The 19,530-nt window shown below is 37.9% G+C and overlaps 1 protein-coding gene across 1 annotated transcript in view; it reads right to left on the minus strand.

Annotated features, from left to right (window-relative positions):
• Nucleotides 1–19,530, minus strand: part of pan3 (poly(A) specific ribonuclease subunit PAN3) — an 85,983-nt gene that overhangs the window by 13,379 nt on the left and 53,074 nt on the right. The window contains exons 8-15 of the mRNA XM_052026078.1: nucleotides 18,457–18,514; nucleotides 15,102–15,260; nucleotides 14,614–14,730; nucleotides 12,793–12,894; nucleotides 10,481–10,646; nucleotides 9,729–9,816; nucleotides 8,196–8,335; nucleotides 2,487–2,616 (exon numbers count right to left, since the gene is read on the minus strand). Coding sequence (XP_051882038.1) covers nucleotides 2,487–2,616; nucleotides 8,196–8,335; nucleotides 9,729–9,816; nucleotides 10,481–10,646; nucleotides 12,793–12,894; nucleotides 14,614–14,730; nucleotides 15,102–15,260; nucleotides 18,457–18,514 — 960 coding nt within the window. The remainder of the gene's footprint in view (nucleotides 1–2,486; nucleotides 2,617–8,195; nucleotides 8,336–9,728; nucleotides 9,817–10,480; nucleotides 10,647–12,792; nucleotides 12,895–14,613; nucleotides 14,731–15,101; nucleotides 15,261–18,456; nucleotides 18,515–19,530) is intronic.

Raw genomic sequence — 19,530 nt, forward strand, 5'->3', positions numbered from 1 at the left:
AAAGAAAAGGGTTAGTGAAGATAGATGTAGGTTCCTGACAGTCAGGAATGGGACCATTTATAAAAGAGAACAAAGAAATAGCAGAGCAATTAAACGAATACTCTTGTGCTCATGGAAGAGACACAAATAGCTTCCCAGAAATGCCAGGGAACCAAAGGTAGAATAAAAAAGAGGAAGGGAAATTACCATTAGGTTTAAAAAATAGTGCCGGAGGAATGAATAGCACAGAAAGTCAATAAATCATCAAGACCAAGAATCTGCACCTCAGAGCACCATAAGAGGAATCATGGAGATAGTAGGGAAAATGCTAAAATTATAAAGGACGGATAACATAACATATAAATAAAAGAAATTGGACAAAGTCAGCATGGGATTTATGAAAGGGAAATCATGTTTGACAAACTTACTGGAGTATAAAGATGTAAATGTTAGAATAGATAAAGAAGAAATTGTAGATGCAGTGTATTTAGATTTTTAGAAGTCCAACATAAATGGCTAGTGTGTAGATGGTACATGAGTTTGGGTGTTATATAACTGGCATGGATTGAAAATTGGTTGACAGACAGGCAGCAGAGCATGAATAAATGAGTCTTTCTCAGGGTGGCAGGCCATGACTGCTGGGATATTGCAAGGGTCAGTGCTTGGACCCCAGCTATTCACACAAATATCATCAATGATTTGGATGAGGATTATTTCCCAGTTTGCCCATGGCACAAAACTGGGTGGGGGTTGTGAGATGGATATTAGGGGCTTTAATGTGATTTTACACATGTTGAGTGGGTGGGCAAATATCTGGCAGATGTGGTATAACATGGATAAAAGGTACAGAAATATTCACATTGGTAAGAAAAGCAGAAGGGCAGAGTATTGTTTAAAGATAATAGACTGGGAAATGTTGATGTGCAAAGGGACCTGGCTGTCCTTGAACACCAGTCACCAAAAGCAAACATGCAGGTATAGATAGCAAGCAGTTAAGAAGGTGAATGGTACGTTGACTTTCATTGCAAGAGGTTTTGTTTACAGGCGCATGGATGTCTAACTAAATCTCTCTGATCCTAAAAACCCTTTGCCAATTTGCTTGTGGCTTAGGTAATAATATTTGTGGCAGAGAACCTTTGTGGTTCTGCTTTTTAATTTGGTCCCTAGCTGCGCAAACTTTTTAGTCCTACCTATACTCTAGCAGTAATTTGTAGATACATAACTTAAGCTTATGATATTCATTAAAGATCTTAGTGTATAGAATCCCTTGTTCTTCATTCTTCTACCCATTAAGATAAACAAAAATTGTAAAACTGTAGGTGAACGCACACTCTACTACTCTTTGCCTGAAAGAATCAATGGATATGAAAGAGGGTTAGTATTGGTGAGATGAAAGATCAGCCAGGATCTTACTGAATAGCACAGCAAGCGTAAGGAACCGAATAGGCTAATCCTGCTATTTATTATGCTCTTAATACCAATCTACTGGTTTTAGAGCTGTTTTATTCTTAAATCTTAATAAGCCCATACTACACACTGTTTGAAAATTAAATTTTGCAGAACTATTTACTCTGAAGAAAACGATTATAGCACTGAATCTAAGACAGCCAAACTTGCAATATTTTCTATTTGATTGTTGCAATATTTTTCTTTTGGTTTTTGCTGTCAGCTGTTTTATTTTGGACAATGTCTATAGTTAATTTTCTGATGTTCTAGGCTAAATGATGGCACTGAAAATGGATACTTCCGCTAACAAACAACGCTGGTTTAAATTTGGTAGAAAATGAGTAACTTGTGGTTCAGCTAAAACTATAATGACTATCAAGCACTACCTCTGAAATGCTAAACCAGACATACTGTATGTGTTGAAAGCTGATTTACACCAAAGGAAATGTATTTCACATGACCAATCAAAAAGATAGAAGTCTTGCAGAAAATATAACTTGATTAAACAGTCTTATTCTGCAAAACAGGTATCAAAAATTTTAATTACTATTGGGCTAGATCATTATAAAGATTGCTGAAGAGTCTTGAATGCTGGCCGAGCTATATAAAAAAAATGAAGAGGTGTGATTATGTACAAAGCATTCGATCACAAATGAGAACCTGGTACCATGAAAAACACCCTGCTGCTGAAACAGATTTTGAAGCTAGGGCTTGGTATGAATTTCAATTAAGGTTACCTGCTGAGAAGAGACTTGGTTGGAACAAAGGAAGATCAGTTAACAGAGAAACATACTGAAGACAGTTTACTTAGAGGGCAAAAAAGAATTGAGGTCACTTACAATGCAGGGTGTAGCAAGGACAAAGAAAGGACCAAGTCATTTCAGGGATAACATTTCATACGATTTTCTGACTGTACGTGTTTGCTTTAGTATAGTAGATGGAAAGTAAATAAAAAGAAACAAGTATTTAACAGTATATCCAATGTATACTTTAAAGAAACCACTCCCTGAAGTTAGGTATTGTTGATCTGTGCACATGTAGTTTAGTACTTGAATTTTTACCTTCATCAGATCATCCTCAATAACATCATTTCTCATCTGTGCAGCATCCAATTGCGTGTAAAATCGTGCACCTATCATCGGCATAATATCATTTACACTGCGCAGTCGATTTTGATCAGTCAACAAATATCTAGAATAAAAAATTAAAAGCAGTAAATAAAGATGTCAATCTATTGATTCTGGCACATTTATGGTACAATATGTGGTAAAAAAAAAATTACAAAAGGTAAACTACTTTTTAAGGCAAGGCCCAGAAGTGGCAGCAAAACTGGCGGCATCTGTGGGATTGTTGAGAGCGAGTTACAAAAGGAGCTCCAGGAAGGGTGGAGCAGAGGCGAGGCCAAGTATCAACAGTGAGACTGACAATACCTGCGGGATTGTGGAGAATGAGTTATTAAGGAGTGACAAGTATATAGGGTACGGCTATTCTGAGGGGCTATGAGGTTGAAGTGCTGCTGTTGGCAAAGTGTGGGCTTTGGTGAGCATCAGGCTTCACCTGAGGAGGGTGAGCAGTGATTAGGTAAGGTTTTTTTTCCCCCTCTTTCTTAGTAGAAAGGACTGGGGTTAAATTTATATAGAAGCCAGGGCCGTGGTATGCTCATCCTGCAGGATGTGGGAGATCAGGGACATTACCAATGTTGCTGGTGACAATACCTGCTAGAAACATGTCCAGTTGCAGCTCCTGTCAGATCGTATACAGCAGTTAGAGCTGTGGTTGGACTCGCTATGCATTAGGCAGGATGCAGGAAAATGCAGTAGGGAATACATTTAATGAGTTGGTCGCTTCATAGGTACAGAAAGGGAGGAGATGGGTGACCCCCCCCCCACCCCCGCTGTAAGAACAGGCAGGTAGTGCAGGAGTTCCCTGTGGTCATTCCACACTCAAACAGGTATACCGTTTTGGATACTGTTGGGGGAGGATGGCATCTCAGAGGAAAGCAGCAGTAGCCCGTTTTGTGGCACCACAATTGACTCTGATGAACAGCAGGGGAGAGTAAAGCCTGATGAGGGGAATAGACAGGCATTTCTGTGGCAGAAAACATGATACCAGAATGGTCTGTGCCTCCCTAGTGCCAGGGTCTTGGATTGAGTACAGAATATTCTGAAGCAGGAGGAAGAACAGCCAGAGGTCATAGTACAAGCTGGTACTAATGATATATAGATAGAAAGCGGAATGAGGTCCTGCAGTGTGAATTTAGGGGGGTTAGGCAGAAGGTTAAGAAGCTGGACCTCTTGGGTCATAATTTCACGATTACTCCTTCAGCCACATTTACTTTAATGCAAGAAGCCTCACAGGCAAGTCAGATGAGCTTAGAGCATAGATCAGCACATGGAATTATGATATTATTGAAATCACAGAAACATGGTTGAATGAAGGGCAGGACTGGCAGATTAATGTTCCAGTGTATAGAACTTTCAGGCATGACAGATGGGGATGCAAGGCAGGACGGGGAGTCACACTGCTAATTAGGGAGAGCATCACAGTAGTATGTGGAGAAGATATCCTGGAAGGATCATCCAATGAGACCATATGGGTAGAACAAGAATAAGAGAGGGTCAATCCTTTTACTGGGGTTATATTACAGGCCTCCCAATAGTCAGCAGGAATTAGAGGAACAGATATGTAAACACATCGCAGAAAAGGTACAAAAGCAATCAGGTTATAGTAGTGGGAGATTATAGCTTTTCCAATATTGACTGGGATTGCCTTAGTGTAGAGGGCTTACATGGGTCAGAATTTGTTAAATATGTCCACATCAGTTTTTTAAGACAACATGTAGATAGTCGTAACAGAGAAGGGGCTGTACTTGATCTTATCTTAGGAAATGAAAACAGGCACATGGTAGAAGTGTCAGTTGGGGAACAAGTGGGAAATAGCATCCACAGTTCTGTAAGTTTCAAGGTTGTTATGGAAAGTGATAAGGTTAGTCCTCAAGTTCACTTGGGGTTCACTCAAGTTCAAGTTGGGGTGGTGCTGGGGGGTAGAAAGAGGCTGATTTTGATAAGAACCTGGTTAAAAAGTAGATTGGGAGCAGATGCTTCTGGCGTAAACAATATCTAACAAGTGGGAGACTTTTAAAAGAGAGTTAGCAAGAGTTCAGGGATAACATGTTCCTGTAAGTGTCAAAGGAAAAGGTGGCATGATTGGGGAACCTTGGATGACACAGCAATATTTACAGTTTAATCAAGACAAAAAAAAGGAAGCATGTGACAGGTTCCATCAACTACAATTAAACAATTCCCTTATAGAATATAGAAGGTGTATGAATTACTAAGAAGGAAGTTAAGAGGCAAAAAGAGGCTATGAAATATCCTTGGTAGTGATATTGAGGAGAATCCTAAGACATTCTATAGTATATTAGAAGCGAGAGGGTAGTTAGGGAAAGAGTGGGTCCCTTTAGGAATCAACTGGGTAATCTATGTGTGGGGCCAGGCAATGTGGGCAAGCTCCTAAATGAATACTTCTCATCTGTTGTCACTAAGGAAAAGGACATGGAGGATAGAGAGTTCAGGGAGGGATACATTGGCAGTCTGGAGCGTGTAACTATGAGGAAGGTGGATGTGATAAATGTCTTGGAACACACAAAGGTGGATAAATCCTCAGGGCCTGATGAGATCTATCCCAGAATCCCATGGGAAACAATGGAGGAAATAGCTTGGGCCCTGACAAAGATTTATGCATCTTTATTGGTCAATGACGAGGTACAAGACTACAGAATAGCTAATGTTGTTCCTTATTTGAGAGCAGCAGGGATAATCCAGGTAACAGAGTCCGAAGGGACTACAGATAGTGGAATCTGGAGCAAATCTCAGTTGTTGGAGGAACTCATCATCTGGAGAGGGAAATGGACAGCCAACGTTTCAAGTCGAGATCCTTCATCTGGACTCTACTTCAGGTTATGAAGGGTCAGTGACCCTAACATCAGTAGTAGGGAAATTTATTGTGGACAGGATTTATGTATATTTGGAAAGGCAGAGACTGTTTAGGGATAGTCAGTGTAGCTGTGTGGGGAAAATCCTGTCTCACTAATTCGACTTGAGTTTTTTTTTGAGGAGATATATAAAGGCAGGGCAGTAGACATTGTGTAGTACGGCAATTGACAAGGTCCCGCTGGCTAAATGGAGGGGTGGGTTAATAAGTTTGCAGATGACATGAAGGTTGGAGGTGTTGTGGATAGTGTAGAAGATTGTTGTAGGTTACAATGGGATATAGACAGGATGCACAGTTGGGCAGACAAATGGCAAATGGAGTTCAATCCAGAAAAGTGTAAAGTGATAAACTTTGGAAGAACGAACTTGAAGGTAGAGTACAAGGTTAATGGCAGGATTCTTAACAGTGTGGAGGATTAGAGGGTGCAAGTTGATAAGGTGGTTAAGAAGGCATATGGTGTGCTGGCTTTCATTAGTCGAAGGATTGAGTTCAAGAGCCGCAAGATAATGTTGCGGCTCTATAAAACTCTGGTTAGACCACGCTTCGAATATTGCGTTCAGTTCTGGTCGCCTCATTATAGGAAGGATGTGGAAGCTTTAGAGAGGGTGCAGAGGAGATTTACCAGGATGCTGCCTGGATTAGAGAACATGTCTTATGAGGAAAGGTTGAGTGAGCTCGGGCTTTTCTCTTTAGAGCGATGAAGGATGAGAGGTGGCTTGATGGAGGTGTATAAGATTATGAGGGGCATAGATAGAGTGAACAGCCAGCATCTTTTTCCCAGGCCAGCAATGGCCAATACCAGAGGACATCCGTTTAAGGTGTCAGGAAGAAAGTTTAGGGGAGATGTCAGAGATAGGTTTTTCCACAGAGAGAGGGGTGGGTGCCTGGAACGCACTGCTAGGGGTGATGGTAGAGGCTGATACAATAGGGACTTTTAAAAGTCTCTTAGATAGGCACTTGTATACAAAAAAATGGAGGGTTACGGGCTGTTTAGGAGGCAAGGATTAGATTGATCATGGAGTAAGTTTAAATAGGTCAGCACAACATCGTGGGCTGAAGGGCCTGCACTGTGCTGTACTGTTCTATGTTCTAAGTCGTATACCGTAAATGGTAGGACATTAAGAATGTTGGGAGACCTAATGGTCCAACAGAGAGACCTAACGGTCCAAGTCCATAGTTCCCTGAAAGTAGCAATACAGATCGTTATGGTGGCGAAGACAGGTCAGGACATAGAATATAAGAGTTGATATATGTTATGTTGCAACTTTACAAAACACTGGTTAGCCACATTGTGTGCAGTCCTAGTCACCACACTCTAGGAAGGATGCGATTGCTGGAGAGAGTGCAGAGGGGATTCATCAGGATGTTGCCTGACTGGAAGACTTTAGTTATGGGAAAGATTGGAAAGGCTGTGCTTGTTTGCCCTAGAGTGAAGGAGGCTGAGGGGTGACCTGATGAAAGTAATACAAGATCTGAGAGGCACAGATAGGGTAGATAGTCAAAATCTTTTTCCCATGGTGGGGTTACCAAAAACAAGAGGGCATAGGTTTAAGGTGGGAGAGAGTGGTTGATATCTAGAAAGCACCACCACAGAAGTGGTGGAATCAAGTGCAATTATTACATTTAAGAGGCATTTAGACAGATACTTAAATAGGCAAAGGCATAAAAGGATATGGCCGTAATGTGGACAAATGAGAGCATTGTAGATGGCCAAAAAGGTTGGCATTGGATGTGGTGGGCCAAAGAGCTTGTTTCTGTTCTGTACAACTCTTAAGACTCTTCCTCCTGATCAGTAATTGATTTTCTAAAATATTTCCCACCAGCAATAAGTGTGCCTGGCTAAGAGGAGGATCTGCTTGTCTTGCTAAAAATGTGGTACTCTGAAATGACTGCTTCCATTTGCTTTTAGAGCAAAATTTTTGTGCTTTATGGAACGTTGGCCATTTCAGTACAAAATTTTGTGCATCGGTCTTTAATGTGTTCAGTGTATTGAACCTTTATCATTTTTTAAAATAGTTATTTCTAATTTAATGATTTGTCACAAATGACATGGGTTTACAGATCCTTTTAAACTGCTGTTGAATTTATTTTGCCTATCAATTTAATTGCCATTCAGTTTTCCAGAAACTTGGTAGGCCTTAGTTGAATTATGAAATCTGTACCCATACAAGAGATCCGTGGCTGATAATGCAGTATGCAAGTGTTCCACAGGCCATTCTCTACGCACGTGCGTTTGTGTTTTGATAGATCATGAGTAGGTGGGTCATGAAATTGTGGAGCTGCACAAGGTACAAATGTTCTTCATAATTAAGATTCCCTAATATTCATAATCCAATTCTAGACAGTAGTAAGAGCTACAATGCTACTCACTTTACTTTCAAATGCCATCAAGTTAGCCTCTGCCAGTAGCACTGGTTCTTCAAAAATACAATTCAGTTGTTTGCCAATATTAAACAAATCTCTCTTCAAACAGTATCAGAAATTAATAGTTCTAGCTTGCAGTCAAAACAAAATGATTACCAGTGCTTTAAATTATAGGAAGTTAACAGATCTGAAATTTGAAAGCTATTCTTGCTCCAGTACTCAGCTTTTTGTGCAATCTAAACTGCCTGTTTCTCCTTCTTCCTGCCCATGAAATGAGACAAAATGACAGCTGCATATATGCAGGAAGAAAACAAGTTGTTGGCAGAACATACAACCGCAGCTTAGCATATTTCAATCAAAACAGAAACTCACAGATTATTCTAATTAAAGAACAGGCTTGTCAAATAACTTACAAAATTAGGTTTTTCAGGTCTGAAGAATAATTAAGTGACACCAAATCCATAGCCTTTTGTATATTCTCTCGCTGAATTCCTGCCACAGAATTGCATGCCAAGGCCAAAACCACTTTTCCTAGAGATATCAGATCGGCTTGCTAGTGCAAGAGAAGAACACAAATTGAGAATCAAAAATACATCCTGGTAATTAGCTACAAGTTTTAGGATTAAACTTTTTTAAAATTATATAACAGTACTTGAATTGTACTCTGTCCAAAGTTTATTTTTCTATAACTCATGGAAAAACTGACTAGCCAGCTGCTTCTTCCTGTATTCAGATTTGCTGCTTGTTAACAAGTTCCACTTCCCAGAATGGCAGCCACAGACACATGAATTAATTGTAATGGGGCTTGGATGCTTACACACTTTTGCATAAGGAAAATAGTCTCTTTCTGGATTATTTTTGTTGCACTAAATTGCAATGATGTAACCAGGGTTTACATTCAGAAGCTTGAAGCAAAATCTCTCTGGTGTATCACGGACTTATTTCATTTAAAAATTTGGCAACTTTGTTGAAGCGGAGCCTGTTGCATTAGTTTGACTTGTTCGTGCAAGATTAGGTTTTTAAAATAATGTTAATGAATTAAGTTTTTGCTAACAAAGTTGCTATAAGTACAAGCTGACAATGATGAAACTTGAAGGAAATGGAGCACCTGGGATCTTGTTGAACAATGGGACAAAGCAATGAAATGCAATGATTGAGAAATCAACCAGGGGAGAACTGAAGAGGGTAAATTTAATGTCAATTGTACAAAAAGAGAAATAGAACAGAAAGATTTGTTCAAGGCAAAAGCAGAGGGAAAATTAAAATTGTTTTGTTTCAAACGAATTTGACACTTTCAACAAAGTCATAACCTGAAGAAATGCCACTCTTATGTTTACTTTCCGGAAAAGGGAGATTGATTAGAAATTATTAACATTATCATATTGATGTTACCAGTCTTATGCCTCTGGTTATTTTAATAGATAATTTTTATGCAACTTCATGAAAATAACAGGGAGGTTAGGTATAAGACACCACACTTCCAAAGCCAAGAGGAAAAATTAAAATCACATGAGATCCTAATATTTTGCAGTGGATGTAACTGTGGAATAAGGCGTTTGGTGAAGAAATCCTGGTGTTGCTTGGTTCTCTATAATTTTGAAAAATTAGACATTCTTGGCAGATGGGGGGTTAAACTTCGACATGGATAAGACAAATCTGGAGCTTTAGACAAAGACTGGTTTGCATCAAATCTGATTAAAATTTTAATTTTACTGGTTTAAGATGAGTGCTTCTCAGGGGGTTAAGGTAGGGAACAAAAGTTTTGGAAAGTACTTTAGCAAAAAAGAATTGACATTAAAATTGGGTATGAGATAACAACATTAAGTTCCATATTTGGCTCAGTTGGGAGCACATTCAGCTCCTTGAAGCATGATGAAAAAAAAATCACTTTTTGACAATAACTTGGGCAATATAATTCACAGGTTCCATTCAAAATGTGTGCTCACCTGATACTGAGGCATCATTCCCAGTGGATTATTCTGACTACTATCAAAAGTTAAGACATCAAAAATTCCAACACAATTCACACGTAACCTTGGGAACAAAAAAATTACATGCAGCTGCATAAGTTGAGTTTCATTCAGTGAATCAAGACAAAGTCACATTAAACAGCCGAAAAGATTTGAAAATAACATATATAATAATTTAGTTATTCCCATTTCATCACAATGTACACAATGGGGTACAAATCAAATTATTTGCAGATCAATGAACTAATTTAACTAATTGGAACAAGGGGTCAGATATAGATCCTTTGACAGTAGTCTTGCATTTGAATCCAAGACTGTATACAAATCAAGGCTGACACTCTGGTGTAGCACCGAATAAATGTTACACTGATGGAGTTGCAATCTTTGGATGAGACTTGAAAGCAAGATTCTTTTATATCATCACTCATTTCCTTGCCAATTTTCCTTCACTCAGAATTACTTAAAATACGAACATCTTGCCATTACCAGATTTCTGTATGCGATACTTTGCTCATGTGAAAATTGGCTGCCTGGTAATCACAGCTACAATATGGAAACACTTCAAAAGATACTTCATCATTTGTGAATTGCTTTAGGACATTGTGAAAGATGCTTTACAAACACAAGAGTCTTTCTTGCCAATATTTGTTGAATAACATGGCAAAAATTGTTGAAAAAGTATTCAAGTATTAAAACAAAATAAATAGGTTCTTAGTTAACAGTTTTACCTGGTTTTACCAGTTATAAGAATTTTGGTTGGATCCATCACACGACAGGCTAGTCCTGCAGTATGAATGGTCCGCAGTGCTGAGCTCAATTGGACAATGTAGGCCCAGATAAGTGACTCTGGCAGTAATCCTGCATGTTGGCGAGGGAGAGGTCCATCATGCTGACCTAGGGAAAAAACAACAGTGACAACTTTTTGTATTGTAGCTATTTAGTATGGTGCCAGCAAGGTTACAATCAAGATACACAAGAGCACCATCAAAAAAAGAAACAAGAGACTGGCTCTCCTCCATTGCCCTACATCACAAAACCCATTTTATTTCTAATGCATTCTTAGTCTGATAAGAGGTTACTCATCTGAAATATTATGGTTCTCCACAGATGCTGAGTATTTTCAGCATTCTTTGTTTTTTATTTTTATGTAATAAGTTGCTGAACAGCATTTATGAGGGGCATAGATAGGGTGGACAAGCAATATCTTTATCCCCATTATTGAGCAATCCAATACCAGAGGGCATGCATTTAAGGTGAGGGGGGGTAAGTTCAGAACAGACGTGAGGGGTATGTTTTTTTTAAACTCAGAGTGGTGGATGCCTGGAATGTGTTGCCTGATAGGGTAGTGGAGGCAAATTCATTGGGGGCTTTTAAGAGAGGCTTGAATGGGCACATGAATGAGAGGAAAATGGAGGGATATGGGCAATCAGTAGGTAGGAGGGATTAGCTATGTCAGCACAACATTGTGGGCCAAAAGGCCTGTCCTGTGCTGTGTTCTATGTTCTTCTCAGAATCCTGAATTTTGGATGGCTAACTTAGAGGTTTTCCCCAACAAGTTCGAAAATGAACAAGAAATAACGTAGGAGCTTTAACAGTTTAACCTTCCGCACACACATCCTGCAAAACCGAATGCATCTTCTTTTCTGGTAAGAAGCTTTATCATTTTGGTACAGATTTTAAACACTAGGGTATCTTAAGACCACTAAAAGTAATACATAAATGCAAGCATTTTTATTTATTTCTTTCCAATAATAACCTATCACGAAGAGATCTTGTAGCCAGCCTGGTGGAGCTGGCTTCTTTCATGTAAACATCTTCACTTTGACTGCCTGTTGGTTAATCCAGAGGTACAATTGCTGGATCAACCAGCAGGCCAATTCCAAGTAAATCAGTGGTATTCAATTTTCATTCTGAAAAGTAATTCATTATAGCAGCTCCACCCATAAACAGAAACCAAAACACACAAGTAAAGGAATATTGGCCAAAGAAGCAACCTACTAATAGTGAAAACAACATCCTTTGTTAATTAAAAGAACATTAATTTGCTACAGCACCATCTGTATTTAGATGGTGGACTACATTTTTGTTGGATGTGAAGGATAGGGAGGAGGCAGGAGCTATGGGTTGCAATGTAGCAAAGGCAGAACAATATTAGACTTGTGCAGGTGTTCCAAATGAGAATCAGCTGAAGCAAAAGCATTACATTGGTCACGTTAAACTGGGAGACAATTTTATGACCACATCCCTCACAAATAAAATCCATGGAGAGGTACAGCAGATGGGCTGGTAAGATAAACCTGTTGACTACCCACAGCTTCTGACTCAAGGAACATGTGACTTAACCACATTACCACGAGTCCCAATTCTCAACTGTCAACTACATAATGATACCACACAGCAACGAATGATATGGAATTTAACTTGTAGATTTAATTCCTTGCTTGCAATTTTGTTTTTACTCCTTTTGTTCACTTACACTTTTCTTCAAATGATCAGCAGTTAAAGTACCACAGGGCTTTGCAAAATGATTAGAAGTTTCTTGTTTAAGTAACATCCCTGGATTCATGCCACTTCAGGATGCAACAGAATCTGCATCCTGCAACAATTCTCAGCAACTTTAAAGACACATATAAAATCTAACAGGATTGTAAACACGTTTCTTTCTAAAATACAAGTTTCTAATTACTTACATTGAAACATGTTAAATATTTTTTTATTTGTTTGTTATTACCCAAATGTGGAAATAAGTAATTGAATTTAAGAACTTATGAATTAAAATTCTTAGAGAAATTTTATACTCATTGACCCAGTTTTCCAGAAAGCTTAATCACAGTTTGGGATAGCATATTACTAGATTTGGCCAGCAAACATCAAGTACCTTACTATCACACAGTAAATTTTCAGTGCTTCTTTGGGTAGCTTGGTGCTTATTTTTGACAGAAGACTATTGATAGCTTTTACCATTTAAGATTTAATATAATTACTACAGAGCAATCCAAAGGATCTTTTTTTTAAAAACTTAATGTACACTTCTGCTTACCCCATTTCCTTTTCGTGAAATAGGCATCAGCACTAGGGTCATTGAAGTGCCGGTTCATCATTGTCTCTGCTCCAGCATGGAAATCATAAGCAAATACAAGTGCTGTAGGAAAAACAAATAAATTCTATACAGGAAATTTACAGTTCAGTAATACTTTTATGAGGAAAAGATTGCTATGTTTCAAAAGTGTGCTTTTCTTAGAGTCAATTCTGACTTATAGTAAATACTGCAACAAATAAATGAGGTTGAAACCACTTTGAAAACAAAAGGAATTATTTGCAAAGAATAAATATTTATTTGCATTATGTTCAACAGTTTCTCCAGCTGATGGAGAATATCCCCAAAATGTCTCATAACTAGGATAAATATGAGGATGCAGAGGGGCTTCCAGGAAATGTTGATAGGTTAAGTGAATGGACGAGGACACAGAGAGAACATAATGTGAAAAAATGTGAAGTCATCCACCTTGCCTCAAGAAAAGCAGAATATATAAATTTTTTTTAAATGGTTAGAAAGTAAAAGGTGTTGGTGTTCAGAGGGATCTGGCTGTCATTATACACGAGTTGCTGAAAATTAACCTATAGGTACAGCAAGCATTAGAAAGGCAATGATATTCCTCATGAGGATTGCAGAACAAGAATAAAGATAGCCTATTGCAATTACGTATCCTCTGGTGAGACCACACCCAGAACAGTGTGCATAGGTCTGGTTTCTCTTCTTAAGGAAGGATATGTTTGTGGTAAAGGGAATGCAATGAAGGTTTACCAGGTTCCTGAGATGGTGGGATATTTGTCATAAGATGTGAAAATGCATACAGTAGGCTTATACATTTTATAGTTTTAAAGACTGGGAGGCAGCTTCACTTAAACAAAGGCCATTCTTGCTGGAGTTTACAGGGCAGACACAGGCATAAGTGTCTAGATCACTAGATCACTGTCTCAAAGTAACGGGTTGGCCATTCAGCACAGAGATGTGAAGAAATTTCTTCATCCAGAGGGTAGTAAATCTTCAGAATTCTCTACCCAAGAGCACTGTGGGAGTTCAATCCCTCAGCATATTCAAGACAGAGATCAATATATTTTGTCTATTATGGAAATCAAGGGATACAAGTTGACAAATTCACAAATTCCTAGAGATAATGCTTTCATACTGCTCATTTATTTTGAATATACATATTCAAGGATATTTATTAATAAGTTTAAAGCTCATGGCATTATTGACTATGAAAGAAACAAAACAAGGCTCAAGGGGAAAAAAGTTACAAGGATTTCTCTCCATTACTTACTCTATAAAAGACTTTCCTGATAAACATGAAGGTGTTGACTTAAATCACGGAGATATTTACGTCAGTATCGAACTTAAACAGGTCAGTGCAGAGTCAAGTGCTCCTACAATTCACGTAAAAAGTGAAAGTAAAAGTGACAAAACACTGTTGCCAATCTGATTCTCCAGAAGTTGCCTCTTCCATAAAATTATGTGCAAAATATCTGCACATCAGAATACTTATGGAGGGATTTATGTACCTTTATTCCATCAATGCTAATCTTTCTTTACAGAAAAGCTTGGTCGGTTGAAATGGTACACAAATGTTATTGCAGACCAAAATGTGCCTAGAGGTCTTATAACATGTTATCATCACATTGTCAATGTTAGATATGAAAGCCACTAAAAACAAACTTGTTAATTTAGTCATTTTGAGAATGTGTCTTGTGAGAGGATAAAAAAAAATCATCTCAGGTATAATCTATATGTTACAGTCCTTTCAAAGAATTATTATAGCAAATTCATCAGTGGAAATGGATTGGAATATTAACTACTCACAGTGTTCTCCAAATGCTTTGGTAGTGAATACCTCTCTAAGTGTTACTGTGTTTGAATGCTGTATCTTCTTCCACATGTCTACTAAGACCATGCACTTTGTGTTAATAAGACGAAAGCCTGGAAATTAATCAAAGCACCAAATTAAAACTATGCCCTTTTAATGTTAGGACCTAGCCCAGTATTTTTGTTGATTTTAAGGGTCCAAGCTACATTTGAACAGTTTGAACTTATTTTATGTGCACAGAGCTGAATTGTAGTGCTTTTGAGATGGTTATGTTCAATAAAACCCAACAAAATTACACGACCAGCTTACATCACTTAAGTTTCCAAAACTAACAATGGTCAACTCCACAGCAGCTGCATTTCTGACTTCAAACATACAAATATAATTGGAAAGATTTTTCTGCAATACATAATTATTCAAAACAACCTTAACAGAATACTGACAAACAGTTAGCATGCAATGATCGCAAGTTGAATTTCCTTACCATGTATCCTGCGAAGGCAGTATGGGAGATCATCTTTGCTATTGATAGCTTTGTAACATGAAGTAATGAAACCAAAATTACTTGTTTTTTGTAGCCGGTTAGCTGGTGGGGGCTCCAAAGGAAAAAGACTGTGGTAACTGTCCACTTCAGTTGGAAACCCTAAAGCAGAAACCATAGATTATTCTAATAAGCAGAAATCAAACTAGTCTATACCAAGTATACCAAAAAGCAAAAATTTATTTTTTCCATGTGCCATTGAGTAACTAAAAAGGTATTTCAGCCACATGCTTTAGCATACTTAACAAATCTATTAAAAAAACTTAACATTATTGCAATCTAGAATTACACTCCTCCTCTAAAGCCTGAGACTGTGAATAGCTGAGTCTTACAAGACAATGAAAGCCCCAGAACAGATTTTGTGTGTTCTGATAAACTAAACTCAGCCAGAAAACTGTAGGATACAAACTGAATTGAGATCATTGAGCACAGGAAGAACATAAAACCCTGGCTCAGACCAGGTGGTCAAAAAACATCACAGTTCCCACTTCTGAACGCCATACTAACTAGCAATTCCTGCTGGCAGAACAGCACTTTAGCACATAAGTGCTTTCAGAAGTTAAGATGCTTAAAAAAAATCAAAAAGGGGGTAAGTAAAAGGAATTTAGAGCTCAGCATCTGAAACTGTGCACCCAAGTAGAAAACACATTTGATAGTCAAATTCAGCCATGAAAGCTGTGAAAAACTAACCAACTTTATAGTCAGAAACATCAGTTACATAAAAATTTGAAAATTTACAATAAGTAACTGAATTATTTACAATTCTATAATTCTACAATGAATATCTCAAGACAATTGTCTTTTAAAGCCAAACAAAATAAGCTCTCAAAAATTATTTTTCCTGTACTAATGAACAGTGTTAAAGGTCTCCTTTTCTCATATACATCCCATTGCTTATAAAACTACCATTAGACTATTGCCTTTTCCAACTGGTGTCCAAGTTTCACATTCTCTCAACGTTCCTAAATGTATGTAAAAGCTCCGGTCAAGTTTCTGCAAGTGCTCCTGTACCATAAATGTCAATAATATTTTCTTTCATATTGTTGTATTCTGCCTCTTCATCTTCACTGCAACCTAAAATAAAGGGCATTAGCTCCCTCCTACATCTCAACTCAATTGTCCATGCAGGGGGAACTGACTTCAACTCTTATCATCTAACCGTAACCAAATCATCCCTGGCAAAGATTTTCCTGCATATCAGTTACCTCCTTCATTTCTCAACTCCCTCATTAACTTGCTGTTACTCAGTCAAAATCCATAAACTGAGGGAAAAAACAGCAAAATCTTTCCATCTTTCCAAAATCCTTATGGACAAAAGAGCAGTGTTGGACAAGCCCCAACATTCATCTGCTGAACACTGGGAAGGGTGAAGTCATTATCTTAGCCCCTGTCACAAATTCTACATCCTCACTATCAATTCCATCCAACTCCCCAATCACCTTCCTAGGCTGAACTGGACTGCATAAGCGTTAAACCAGATACTAGATACTCAGAAGAACTGGCCGCAATTGCAAGGAAAAATTCACATTAGAGGCCAATGAATGTCATCAACTTGAATTGTTAACTCAGAACTACATGAAATCTTGGTGTCCTACATAACTCCAAACTGAATATCAGACCCCATACCCTTCCGAGCACAAAGATGACATATGCCCTACTCCATGACATTAAACAGTTCTGCCCATCCTCAACCATCTGCTGCTACAATCATTTACAGATCTGCAACTTTCAGGCTCACTATTCTAATTGTCCTCTTGATGGCCACGCATCATTAACCTACTGTAAACTTCATCTAAAAATTATATTTATCTTTCTGCCTGTCTTCTACCACACTTCAAAGTTAAATTCTTAAATTGTTAATGGATAGAACTCTGGCTATCAGTTACCTTTTTCTACAACCACTGCTTTAAATGGATGACTCGAACCTATATATCCTCCCCCAGATTCTTTGCTCTGCTGCTAGTAGCCATGCCTTCAGTCACTTGAACCACAGGCAATAGAATTCATTTCCAAAAACTTCACCTCTTGGTCTACCAGGAAAACCTCCCTCAAAATCCAATTTCTTGACAATTACCACTTTTAATAACACCACCTTTGGCTTAGTGTTTTTGATTATGCTTTTGGGAAGAACTTTGGGATGTTTACCTACATTGAAGGCAATAGTTTTTGCAGAGGCTAATGAAAGGTCCATCAATTTTAAAACTCTATTCAAACCAAATAGAGGGCAGTATTTTAACATAAAACGTAATCAATTCTGTCATTAGGTTTTATGCATACACTACTTACATTGTATATAAACTAACTTATGGAAATTACTCTTTGCTCTGTTATATGCCACAACACAAAAATCAAGAGCTCACTGAAGTTACAAAGCCCAAATGGACATCAATCTACGCTGGAGGTGGTGAATGCATTTTCATTTTTTGTTTAATTGGAGTAAAGTGATAACTAAGGTAAGAACTATTTCCTAATTACTGTGCAATAATATCCCAGTTTCAGTACCATCAACGGAGGAAAAATAAAATCAGGAATCTATACAACCTTGAAGTCACAGTATTTTTACCATTAGCACTTGGTCCTGTGGCACTATTATAAATATGTACAGTACACAATTAAATTTGTGGAATCCAAAATAAATACTGGTATGCATATTGTTTACTTGATGTCAGCTCAAAAGATCCTGCTGCAATTCACAATTATAACCTTCAGCTGAAATACTTCAGTATCTCTTTCAGAAGTAGACTTCTTTTCACTACCAGCCAGACAAATTTTTGGAAATTAAGGGCTGGATTTTGCTGATGAAATCTCAGTGGTGAATACCTTGCAAAACTCTGCTGGTGATTTTCCAGTTATGCTCTTTTGCTGGACTCTACATGCAGTCCAATGATTTATTCATAAGTTTTAAATTCTTAATCATTTAAAGTTATGTTTCTGAAATTCAGAAGCACTACACTAAAGAATGATGACAGCCTTGATAGATGGGTTCCTTTGCACCACTTATCTCATGTTGTTCAAGGACCAGGTGCCACCTTATTGCTCAGCCAGTAAGAGTGACTTTACAGATTAGAAGAAAGTAAGTTCAAGAACATGCAGAATGCAAGCAGTGACTGAAGGGGTGAGCCTGGCTCAGGAAAAAAATTAGGCCTACTACTTCAAATTACTTTGCCAATATATTTTTTTTAGAAATGGTTTTAGGTGCACAGAAAGTAGATAGGCATATTTTTCAAAAATATAACACACTCTGGTGTCCCTTGCTGAATTCTGCAAAACAAGTGTCAAATATTTAAACCAATCTTACCTGGATTTTCAGTTTGGTCAATTTGTGCCATAGTTATTAAATGCTTGTGGATCAACTCCTACAAAGAGACATTAATAAATTACACAGATTAGTTTCATCCTTTATAACCTTACCCGTTGCAGACAAGAAAGAAAATAACAAGTGGCAACAGTGACAACACGTAGGTCAGCAGCATCTTGCTTTGTGATGCAGCAGAATTTATAAAGGCAGTCCCTCGATTACATAAGGGTTCCATTCCCGTGAACTGTCAGTACAATGATTTTTCCATAAGTCAGAAACAAACAATTTCAATGAGAGTTGATCAGTATGAATATTTATTTATCATCTTTCCCAGTGTAGTTACGATGGTACAGAATCAAAATGTGCCATATCTAATGGCTATTTTTGATGGCCTTGGAGTATCAATGGATGTTACATTGTTTGAGAAAGTATTTGACAGGTGTCAGTTTCCAATGCAAATATCTTGAATGCCCTCCTGCTGTGAATCAGCAGCCTGCATTCCTAAAGACAATGGTGTCTGATTACTGCGGGGAGGTTACATGATTATTTTTGAAGAATGGTTTGTCTTTTGAGTTAACTAGCTGCTACCCCTATTCCCTAATTCCCGAAGATGTTTGGATTTCTGTAATAAACTTTCCTATCTGGAAAAATTTTTTTAAATTTAGTCAGTTGGATTTCCATAAGACAGGTCTTTAATAATCTTGAGAAATATGCAAAATTTATGAACTTCAACCTGCTGTGGCATTCCACCTCCATCCCTCCTGTTCACCCTTTCACACCATTTCAATAACAACCTAATCTTTATCTCATAGTTCAGCCCTGGACTCACTAACTTCATTAAATGTATGAACAACCCAGGTATTATTTCCATAATCAGGTTGTCTAAATTTGTTCCCTCTATATCCTGCTTACCATCTACCTTGCACTTTCCTGTGATATTTTCCCATGCAGGATCAAAACTGTCATTCCTGCCATCATCTTAAACTTTTCATCACCTCTGATTACTGCTCTACCTCAAACTTTCCTCTTTCAAACTCTGTGTTGCAACTATGTACAACAATTCCCATGAATACC

Source organism: Pristis pectinata, chromosome 11 (genome assembly GCF_009764475.1).
Source record: "Pristis pectinata isolate sPriPec2 chromosome 11, sPriPec2.1.pri, whole genome shotgun sequence".
In the NCBI taxonomy this organism is placed as follows: Eukaryota; Metazoa; Chordata; class Chondrichthyes; order Rhinopristiformes; family Pristidae; genus Pristis; species Pristis pectinata.